General features: G+C 37.4%; 1 protein-coding gene across 3 annotated transcripts in view; it reads left to right on the plus strand.

The window, feature by feature from the left end:
- KLHL13 (kelch like family member 13) overlaps positions 1 to 12,142 on the plus strand; it is a 125,268-nt gene that overhangs the window by 38,765 nt on the left and 74,361 nt on the right. The window contains exons 1-2 of one of the 3 annotated variants that reach the window (XM_006759871.1): positions 8,712 to 8,885; positions 10,571 to 10,636. The exons of 1 other annotated variant lie outside the window; for it this stretch is intronic. In XM_006759871.1, coding sequence (XP_006759934.1) covers positions 8,845 to 8,885; positions 10,571 to 10,636 — 107 coding nt within the window. In that variant the 5' untranslated portion in view covers positions 8,712 to 8,844. Of the gene's footprint in view, positions 1 to 8,711; positions 8,886 to 10,570; positions 10,637 to 12,142 lie in introns of those variants that run through there. One more of the 3 variants, XM_015561425.1, reaches the window with a different exon arrangement.

Here is a 12,142-nt window from a genome sequence, read left to right on the forward strand (position 1 = left end):
CAGGTGTCATCTCTGTGAAACTTTCCCTGATTCCCTGTCCTAGCCCAGCGAAGGTTCTGCATGAGCATTAATATCTTCTTGAGTATACATCCACTGTAGTGCATCTCACATGGTATTGTGACTGTACTTGATATTCCATGGGCTATGACCACTTTGAGGGTAAGGAACTGGGTTTACTTGGGTTTAAACTTCCAGCCTAAACACACTTGTTACAAAGTAGATGCTTATTAATTGTTTGGGTGGATGAATGAATGGCCTATTCCTAAAGAAAGTTAGCTTACAGACTTCATTTTGGAAGTTGAGCACCATCTATACTAATAATAGAAGAATATGCAAATTGTCCAGGACACCATCACAGTAAGAGTATTGACCAAACAGCATACTGTGTGGGGTGACCAGGCTGGCAGGGGGGTTAGTGAGGGTTGACCAAATGACCTAACAGCAGGTGGGGCAGTTAGGAGCGATCAGCCAGGCAGGCAGGTGAGCAGTTAGGAGCCAGCGGTCCAGGATTGTGAGAGGGATTGGGCCTAAACCAGCAGTCAGACATCCCCCAAGGGGTCCCGGATTGGAGAGGGTGCAGGCTGGGCTGAGGGCCTCTAGTGAAGTAAAATAAGAACAATGTGTAGTAACTACTGTAAGAGTTTAGAAAAGAGGGCATTTAGTGAGTGTTAGAGACATCAAATTAGGTTTCAAAAAGGTAGAGCATTGCCCTAACCGGTTTGGCTCAGTGGATAGAGCGTCAGCCTGCAGACTCAAAGGTCCCAGGTTTGATTCTGGTCAAGGGCATGTACCTGGGTTGCGGGCACATACCCAGTAGGGAGTGTACAGGAGGCAGCTGGTCGATGTTTCTCTCTCATCGATGTTTCTAACTCTCTATCCCTCTCCTTTCCTCTCTGTAAAAAATCAATAAAATATATTTTAAAAAAGGTAGAGCATAATTTGGAATTTAAGAATAGGCAGAACTTATGTGAACAGAGAAGTGGCCACAATCTAGGCAAGGGGGATGTTTTATGAGTTGAATATGGATGATGACAGGAAAAAAAAAACACACATCTAGCATCTCCAAAACAGAAAAAAGATCAGCTTAACTAGGATCTGTTTGGTGGTGGGAGGCTGAGAGATGGAGTGGGGGTGGGGATGAGGCATATGTTGAAAAGTGCAGACTCCCAACCTAATAATGGTGAGTGTTCCAAAGGTTTATTTCAAAATCATTTGCTCGGACATGACACATCATATTCAGGATGACGAGGTTTCTGGCCATGTCCCAAATATTGTATTTAGCCTATATAAGTGGCTGATATATCCATAGACAGTACTAGCTTGAGCTCCAAGTTAGCAGGGGGTCAGGAAAGGCATGTTAGATTCTGGACTAGAAGACACTGAATAAAAGAGGAAGTTGAGCTTTGTTGTTCTCCTATGACCCTTTTTGCTCCCTTTTCTATATCTCAGTTTCCTTTTCTGTATTTCTAGATGTAGTTTCTTTATCTCCCAAGTCCCCTCCAACTTCCTTCAAATAGCACACCAACCAAGGTTACAAGGATTCCAAAACACAGACTCTCACTACCAGCCTTCCCCATACCCTGAGGGCAACAGCTCTTTGCTATTTGCCAATGTGAGAATAAACTGATAGGCACCTCCTCCTGGCAGCTGTACTTATAATTTAACAGGCTTCTTTTTAGCTCAAATGAACCTACAATCGCTGGAATTTCTGGCAATAGTACAGAGCAAACAATGAGACGGGGAGGGAGGTAGAGGGAGGGAGAGAAGGAGAGGAGAAAGGGGATAGATGGATGGATAGGGAGGGAGGGAGAAAGTTTATTGTTGAGAGAGAGTTGGCACTGTAGGAGAAGATATTTGGGGACAGAAAAAGCCTTCAATAATTTCCCTTTCTACTCTACCTTCCTCTCTCCAAATTGTTTTTGCATATTCCTCTCTTGAATCCACAGAAATAATAAAGTGCATTTTAAAAATTATAGCTGCCATGGCAATTCCGGTTAGAAGGGTTCTGCATTTTCCATTTGTGTACCAATATGGGATGGCCTATAATGGGAAATAGGGTTGAATAAATAAAGTGTGCTGAGGGCTGAAGGGACCTTGAAAGTGGAATTTACAAATACATACACACAAATAAGGAGCAATGGAAGTTTTTTGAATAGACTATTGAGATGATGAAAGCAATAAGGAAGGCTAATTAATTCTAAAATTTGGATTAGAAGTGATGGGGTATTAAATTCACTCTTGACTTGGTTAATACATACATCATCCTGTGTTTTACTATTGTTTCTTAATTGTGTTGGGGCTTCTTCATTTAATTGTTAGTATCTGCCTGTCTGGCTATCTGGCTGTTCTCTGTGGCTTCTGAGCCAATCTTTCTTTTAGGATCCAGAACACCAAAGGCTTTTTATGACGCGTGTGTTTCCAACTAGCCCATGAAACTTATACACTGTTTCTGTGTCCCAACAGCAAAATTCAAGTCCAGTGTTAGCAAAACACAGCTCTATTTTATAAGGCCACATTACTTCTGTTTAAATAAAAGCCTCCAGCCTTTCAAACTGCATCCCAGTACACACCAGAGGACAGTGGTTAATGATCTGCATAAGTAAGTTAGCCCTCACAGCTACAGAAGCCTCCACCCCCTATGCATATGTGAAACCATGTGAACAGGCTCTACCCTATGGGGAACCTTTTATTCTTTATATTGTTCATTATGTTAGTATCCTTGATATTTCTACCCTACCAGTTTGAATAAAGGGAGAAGCCAGGATCTGGGGTGAGATAGGGATCTGAGACATTTCCTTAAACCTAAATTATAATTCTCATATTGGAACAAAAGATTCATAGGTCTTTGTCAAATATGTATTTTTTTTACTATTTTGAAATTACAGGGGCTTGTTAGTATTGGGCCCTCCTGTGTTCGTTTGTGTATTTTCCTCTTGACTGCTCAGCATACCATTTGAGTTACTAGGTATTGGGGATGTGCCATGGCTTGCTTGGTTGAATTCACTGTTATTTTATACTTTTTGTGAAATCTCGTGGAGTAGTTATTGATAAAATTGTATTTTGTGGTGTACTCTTTCATTATCGCTAGTTACAATAATTTAATAGGATTTAACAGTCCAAAATATGCTTTTATCCTTTTCAATTAGCAGTCTGTAGTCTAATTGGTTTTAGGAGATGCTATTTCATATTTCAATGTTAACTGGTCTTGGTGGTGACAATCTATCAAAATGCATTTCTTCAGTTTCTAGCTTCACCAGTTCTATCATGACTTAGACAAGTGATGATTGACATTTCCCTTCCTTATTGTAGCTAAGTGTTTCCTTTGCTCAGTTTAGCTTAGCAGTCACTTCACCCCTCAGTTGTATACCTACTATTCTGGGCACTTGCTAGGCACACACAGGGTCTACCACACAAACATCATAAGAGTAATTTAGGTACACTGTTTGTAATTGTAATCTTTTATTTTTTACTACTCACATCTTCGTTTGGAAGGATAAGACCTTTTAATGATTTCTTGTTTAATTATCATCTGAAAACTGCTCTTAGTCTTAGAGGAGAGAGGCTCCCTCTGCTGACTTAATTTCACTAAAATTGTCTTCTAAAGTAGGGTTACTGTGCTATAGGCACTGAGTTAGGTATAATAAAAACATAAGGAAGACCCAACTGCAGCTTTCAGAAGTTTATAGTCTTGTTTGTAATTTATGGAAACAGTGATAATCCAAAGTGAAAGGAGCTATAATATTTAAAGTGCCAGGCCAGTTTGGAAAACCTAGCACTTGAGTTTGCTAAGGGATGTAAGAAATGGTTTCATGGAAGGAGATATGCTTGGACACAAGTATGGCTAAAAATATTCGCTTGGTAGACAAGGAGGGCAAGGAATTAATATCATATGCTAAACCACTGAGAATTAGAGCATAGAACCTTTAAGGTCTATACCAAGAAATTGCTAATTGAGGGATAAAAGGGGTCTCTGTAAGTTGGCATTGGGAAAAAATTTTCTTCTAGGTATAGGTTGATAGTTCTGAAAATTTAATTATATAGCATTCTATATCTTTCATAACCTATTCCTCCATCCCTCTACATTTTACTTTCTCAGGATCGGTGTGTAAGACTTTTCTTTTCTTTTCCTGTTTGGTAGTATTTAGAAATCATATTTGTGTTTTTGACCCCTAAAATAAATACAATATTGAGGTGCCTAATGAACACCGAATTAGGTGTCAAGGGACCTGGATTCTTGTTTTCCAGTTCTCTCAGCAGCTATGTCACTTGAGCCAAATCATCTAATAACTCTGTTTTTTCACTAGTAAGATGGGAATATTAACACCTGCATTGCCTACCTCAGGGTTGGGTGAAAATGGAAATGAGACTCTTAAAAATTAAAAGGTATAATAAACTTTTTTACTTGGAATTCTGCTCGCTGAGGCTATCACTTGACATTTAAAACAAGTAATTTGTGGAGTATCTGGATTAAAAAATTAGGTTGGAGAGTAATTGATAAATAGAAATATTCTAACTTCCTCATTAACTCCATATGTCTATCCTTCTGTCTGTAGAATGTCATTTAGCTTATTACCATGTTTTCAAATTTATGTGATAAAATTTTCTTCTTCCCAATGGTCTGTCATATGTATCTTAGGTCCTTTCAGAGTCTCACTATAACTATTTGTAATCGTAATGGGTAGAAGAAGACTTATGAGTGGACATATTTTATAGTCAACCTAGAATAATTGATATCTCTTAGGTTATTTGAATTAGCCATGAACTATTCCCAATCATTTCTGATACCTTATGGTGGTATGACCTGAGTTTTGTTACATTTTGGGATCTGTAATAAGGTTATGACTCATTCAAATAGGAATGGGAGGTTGTGCAACTGTGGCCTTCTATTTCCGTTGCCATCTTTTCTAATCCAGTGACAATACAGAGTTATTAGTAACAGGAAAAGGCACTTCAAATTATGTTCTTCACTTTGACCCCATCTTTCCCATTAGATTGACTGGTAATACTACTGGAGTCTGATAATTCACTTGAAATATGAACTCCTGGGATGTAGGAATATGAGCTATTGCTCCCAATATAAATACTCCTGACCAACCTTTCTTTAGATCTATGTTTCTCAAAATCTGTCATCCAAGGATATTAGTGCATGATAGAGAACTCTATAAACCATTTAACTTACCGTGCTCTGAGCCATCTTATATACACCAAAAGAAAGGAGAAGAGTACCATGGATGAGATAACATGATGATGGTATTTTTCATGGAATGTAAATGAGTTATTTATACTAGATAGACATAGACTCTGTCACTGAAATTGCTAATAATATGAGACTTACTGTGGACTACCAGGAGGTAGTTACTCACATTTTGTTCTCCTTTTACAACTTCTAGATGAACTAGTGGGATAAAATACCTACTCTAGTTTAAAGTATAATACAAAATGATTGTTGCTTTTTTTTTTCTGCCAGGCCTCAAGGAAATACTCTGGCAATTGTTCTGTTTCCCACAAATCTAAATGAAGAAATAGTCTAGTTTATTTTCTCCTTGTTCTAAAAATCTATGGTACCATTGATACATAGCTTAGAAACATTCTTCTGAAGACTCACTGGATTAAATTATGTTTATATCCCCTAAGTACTATCATTTTTTGAAGATTTCTTGAGAAAAGTGTGGCACATACCCAAAATTACATCCTTTGTTTTACTTTTGCATTTGAATATTTTCCTTATAAGTTAGAAAGGAAAGTGGTCAATTCATGTGCTCAATAAACAAGAAGAAAGGTGTAGACAGCTTTTATCTGGGAAATTTTCAAGTCATTGAGAAAATATTTTCTAGTATCAACGACTTTTTGAAATTAATGGCAGAATCCTCTTAACGCACTTTAACATTAAGTGGTTGAATAGATGAAAATATTTTTTATTGTCTACATAAAAGAAAGCACCATGGTTTTTGCATCATTGCATAAATCTAAGAGATTATGCATGCATAAGGAGGATGAGACAAAGCTGAATGCTAAATGCTAACATCAAGGAAAGCTTTTCTGGGTATTTGACACTGAGCATAATGGGGTGTGGTTCCACAGGGAGAGAACACTAAATATTTACACCCCAGGACATGTTTCTCTGGTAAAGCTTTTTGTCCTAGATTAATTTCCCAGCTAACACTTTTATCCCTTTTTTAAAGCATCTCCTTCTTACACTTGGATTTTGTCATTTAATACTATGGGGGAGGAACAAACTTTCCACCACCCTCAAGGTTCTTCTGGCTGGTCTAATAATCAAATAGACATGAAACAGATTGGCAAGAGAAAATAACCAAATCTAATACATACATACCGGTATGTATGGGAACCTCATATACATGAGAGTGCCAGGGACCCCACATGCAGGAGAGGTTCAGAGACAGAAAAGGGAATTGTATTTAAGATATTCTGAGGTAGCTCTAGCAGGTTTGACTCAGTGGATAGAGTGTCGGCTCATGAGGACTGAAGGGTCTAGGGGTTGATTCCCGTAAAGGACACATACCTAGGTTGTAGGCTTGATCCTGGTCCTGGTCAGGGCATGTGCAGGAGGCAACCTATCCATGGTCTTTCTCACATCGATGTTTGTCTCTTCCCCTCCTTCCCATCCTCTCTAAAAATCAATGAAAAATATCCTCATGTGAGGATCAATAACAACAAACCCCCCAAAAGACATTCTGAGCTAGGGATGAAGTGATGCACATTAGGGCTTCAAAAGGTAACTGCAGGGACAGCACATGTTCAATAATTAGCAGTTTGTCCTGCCATAAGATAGGTAAAAAGTAATTTTTCCTGATAACTCTTAACTTGAGCCAGGCTCCTAATTTAAATTCTTCTAGATAGTTAAGGGAAGAGCAGAAGTTTCTCTTCAGTCAGCGGGGTCTCAGTGCCAATAGCTCAAAATAATTTGCACAGCACTAAGGCACATCTTGGGGTGGCTCTTTCTGAACCCGCACAATTCCTTATGAGATTCTAAACCTTCTGGATTCAAATCCCCTATCCTCACTCTCCCGTTTCTTTCTGTGGTCTTCATAAATTCTTTGTGTTTCCTGTATGCACCTTCAGGTGAATTCTCTTGGTCTACTGCAAGTAGTAAAATACAATCACAGTCCCCCACCCCCATACCTTCTGCTATTGTGTTGGTATCCCTTTCTCATCATTTCTCTGAAATTTTTAAACCAGATCTGTGATGTATACAGCCAGCAATGTTGCATAGTAATGCAGAGTTGCTGACTAACACAGATCCAGTTCTTTTTGCAATTCATATCCTTTCGTTTTCAGACCCGAGAGTGGTGAACGAAGTCACTGAAATTAGTATATACTGTGAAGTCTGGGGAGATATGCTTTCTTAGGCCATTTGCCCTCAGGTTCTGACTTTTGCCTTAGTATCATCGCCTCACCATCTTGCTTCACTTTATAGGCAAAGGACCAAAAAGGTTTCTTGAACACTGTGTGCCAAACATTAGAAAGAAGGAATGGTTTAATGAAGGAACATTTAATCACTGTAGACTCAAATTGCAATGAAATACATCACAGAAAAGAATGGCATTTGAGCTGGATCTGGAGGGATGAGTTGTGTTTAGAAAGTGAAGAGATTTCATGCAGGAGGACCTCTGGAGCAAAGGTGAGAAAGAGCAAAGCAAGTTTGCAATATAGAATGGATTGCTTCTCTGCCTTTTGTGTAAGTCCAAGAGATATAGAATGGGAAGTTGGTTTAGGGGATACTAGACAGTGAGCTCATTGGAAGAGTAGATTGGCCAGCTTGTAGTGAGTTCTTAGTGCTGGGCATAGATGCTTGATTAATTCCTTAAGTGATCCATTTACACAACAAATGGCTTCTCACAGCATATAGTGTAAAATCCAAACCTCTTTACTAGCATATAAGGTCTGTATACCTTAAAATTTACCACCTCAACATTATGTACCCTAAACTCCTTCCAGTCATACTGAAGACTTCCCTGATCCTCCCAGCACATTGTATTTCCTCACATCTCCACTAAAGCTTCTATATCATATCATGGATATACATGTCTGTTTTCTCATTCAACTAAAAGATCTTCCTGCAAGCAAGGGGTTGTGTCTTATTCTCCTTCACATCAGTTATATCACCTAGCAGAGTACCTACCTAATATGTAGCAAATGCTTAACATGTGTTGAATAAAATATTTATTGACCACTTAATTTATATCATGTGCAGCAGTATTTTAAGAGAGCTATCTAGAAGCAATATGACTGATAGATTGAAGATGGGAGATGCAGAGAGAGCAGTTATAAGTATTTTTTGAAGTAGCTCATTTGTTTAAACAAAGAAACAGTAAGGGGTAGGTTCCTAGGAAATAGATAAAGAATAAAGGGTAGGATTTAATGACTAGCTACCAGGGGCATTAGAGAAGGAAGACTTAAAGATAATAAATATTTAAGGTTACTTTCAGGTAAACATTTTTTTTCTAAGTCGGATCTCCTGGTGTTAGTATTTGCCTCACCCTGCCTCTGAACTGAAGATGAACACTTTGTTTCCGTTTATTGTTGTGGAGCTAAGCTTGAGATTCATGTCGTTATGATATTCTATCTGGCCAGGAATTAAGATATGAAATATAAATAGTTCAACCATGCCGACTACAATTTCCAATAAGGGAAGGTGTACAGTGCATAGGTTTTTGAATATATAAAGCCTGTTTCTGCTTCTGAGAGCTACAACTAAAGTGTTATACCAGGCAGATGCACTGGGGTGCGCTACTGTGTAGCAGAGCCTAGCTGTGCATCGCAGCTCTCAACTTTAAAACTCCAGAGAATTTGATGAGAGAGGGATCCACAAGAACATGACAAATGATGAGAGTTCAAACCTTAAGAGAAAAATGGGCTTATTGGTAAGAGACCTTTCTTTTCCTTTATTTACTGCTGTTACTTATTCATTAAAATAGCAAGCCTGTTGTTTTCATGTGTGGCTGTGAAGCGGTGTACAAAAATCAATTTTATATGTATTGTGGAATTCAGGAGACATATTGGTAACCATGCAAAAATCATAGGAAGCATATATAAAGCTTGGATTTAAAAAAATCACGAAGGAATTTTTATTTTATTTCAGAATATGCTGTAGATTTATTTATGTAGCTTAAATGTAATACAGGTTTAGAAATATATATGTATTTTTAAAGTTAAAATAAAGGATAGTGACTTGTATAGATACATAATTTCATTCAGTTACCAGAAGGTGGCACACCAGATTCTTCTTAAACACACAAAGGAAAGGGATAATATTAATAAGAATATAAAATAAGCTGTATTTAAAGACACTTTAATGTATTTTAAAGCAAAATATATATATATAATTGTTATTTGCTTGGTGAAGCTTAGTGTTAAAATATGACAAATATGAATTTAACCCATTATAGCTTTTCATGATTCAAAAATAATAATTGTTATGTATATAGCATTTTAAAAGTAGACTTTGAAATAATATTGTCATTAAGGAGATGCTGTGTTGAATTTACAATTTAAAAAATAAATAAAATACTTGCTGCCTACCTTTTGCATAAAAAGTCATTAGATTTAGGATAACATTTTGTATAAGTTCTCTGCCGAGGTCTTCCTAAAGATACTATTAGACTATGACTTTGATTTAGTTGTGACTTTAATAATGCAATAGTGCTTTGTGAGATGACCCAGAAAAAAAGCCAAAACTGTTTATTTTAAGGCGAAGTTAGATAAGAGTATTGCTTAGTAATGTTTACCTTTTATAAGTGAAAAATGACATAAATGAAGTTAATGTAAATAAATTCAATTTGTGTTAGAGCTCCTCAAACACCTGCCAGCTTTCTTTAAAAATTTTTAAGAGAGTTGATTGTATATGCTGCAATACTTCTGTAGTAGTCTTTATTTTTAAAACTGCATTCCGGAGGCAGTACCAGAGTATGTTCACTGTTGCCTTTTGTATTATCCCAAAGGAGACAGATATATAACAGAACTTCACAAAAACAAAATCTTCTCTTTGGAGACAGTACATCTCTTTATACGTTTTTATTAATTACAAGCACTATGAAAATAAGAAAATTGGTAGTAAATGAACCTAGAAGAATATTAGCCATCTGTTCTCTGAAAGCTTGTAATACGTGTCATTTGTGTTCAGGTTTTTATGGACCAACAATATATCAGCAAATAATTGAACTTTGGGCTTACAAAGCTAGAAAATGACAAAGCATTCCAAGGCTGAATATATATTTACTGGAAAAGTGATTCCTTATGTTCAAATTTGGCTAGTTTAGTATTTTAGATCAGCTGCCAATAAATGTTGTATTTAATGTCAATCTTTATGCCAGACTTTCTAAAACATTAAGAGAGCTTCTAAACACAAATAGAGTCTTATGGCTTTTAAGTTTTTAAAAATGTTAATTTAGATATTTTTTAATGGTTGTGCGGTCTTAACTGTTTAGGATTTATAAACATGGTTTATTAATTTACAGCTAAAATATTTGCAGAGTATGCTTTGAAAAATGTAAACAAAATACAATAAAGCCACAATTAACCAGATTTTTTTTTTGCACTCCACTTTCAGGAGACGGAGACAATTGTCTTTAAAACAAGCCGATTTCAAGGATATATTCAAAAAATCAACTTCAGGGTATGTCCAAGGGTCTGCATTTTCCTTTACCTTTTTGTCAATGAGAATTTATTTTCATAAAAAGACCCTGAGATACTGTAAGGCATTCAGTCTCAAGAAAACTTTCAATGATATTTAGGGTACTGTGTTTATTACGACAAAGAGGGAGGGAGGGAGGGAGGGGAAGAGAGAGAGAGCGAAACATCAATGATGAGAGAATCATTGATTGGATTATTCTGCTAAAAAGCACCACGTGTCATTGTATTGTGCTTTGTATTTGCCAATGTGCTTTCACAAATACAAGTTCAGTTGGTTTTCATAACATTGCTGGGAGTCTAGCAAAGAAGTGGCAGCTTTCCTATTTTAGGGATGAGGGAACATAACACCGGAAGTCACAAAGCTCGTTGGTGGCAGAGCTGTAGCCAGACCACAGGTGCCTAGCTCTGTCATCTTCTGCATTTTTTTCCTCATCAAAAAAGTTTGAAACAAATTTTTAACTTTTCAGTGTATATTGCACATCAATATAGCTGCTACTACCTTTGTCTCCTAATTGCTATACTTCACAGTTTCCCACTTTACATCTGTCTGTCTGCCTTTGTGCCTATCTGTCAGCCAGATGGTGACCTTGCTTTCAGACTCTCCCAGACCTGGAAGGATCTGGAGTGTGGGAGGGCAAGATAATGATTGTGGACAGCGTGGCTTGACAACTAGTGCTGAGCAGCCAATGTTGATATACTGAGGAAGGCCAGGGGCTGAGAAAGAAAACAGAATCTCACTATAGCTGGGGTTATCTTGAGTGCGGGTTAAAGCAGTGTTCCTCCAAGTTTAGTAAAATAGGCATGAAAATCAGTTGGGAGTGCTTGTCTAAAATGCAGACTGCTGGGCCCCACCTCCAGACTTCTATAGGCTTCCACATTTTAAATATTCACCCCACATGATTCTTATGCGTATTTTAGTTTGAGAGCATCTGCCTTCAAGATAGAGGATGTTTTTCTTGTTATATGTATTGGAGTGTAAAGAAAAGAGCCACTTTTCTCTCAGTAGCATCCGTATTCCTTGTCATAGCATATGAGGGCAGGAGTCAGGCAAGGTCGAGGAATGACAGATATTACTTGCACATTGCTATATCTACCTCTGAAGTACAATAGTTGTTTTATGTTATGTTTGCTAGGAGATATTTTTAAAAGGCTTGTGTCCATTTTTGACTTGAAGATGGTAAAAGGAAGAAAGATTTCTACCAAAAGGTGAAAAATAGTGTAAGGCTCCTCAGAGGGAACAGGGGGCAGGGAGGAAATCAACCAAAGACCTTATATGCATATATGCATAACCCATGGACACAGACAATAGTGCAGTGAATGCCTGGGGAGGGGCCAGGAGTGGGGAGGAGGGGCATCAATGGGGGGAATAAAGGAGACATCTGTAATACTTTAAACAGTAAAGATAAACTTTAAAAAAAGTGAAAAATAAATGAGTTCTGATATTCTAAGAGTTAACCTATCCCAGTTTAAAAAACTGGCTAGAATACTG

Source organism: Myotis davidii, unplaced genomic scaffold (genome assembly GCF_000327345.1).
Source record: "Myotis davidii unplaced genomic scaffold, ASM32734v1 scaffold177, whole genome shotgun sequence".
NCBI classification, from domain to species: domain Eukaryota; kingdom Metazoa; phylum Chordata; class Mammalia; order Chiroptera; family Vespertilionidae; genus Myotis; species Myotis davidii.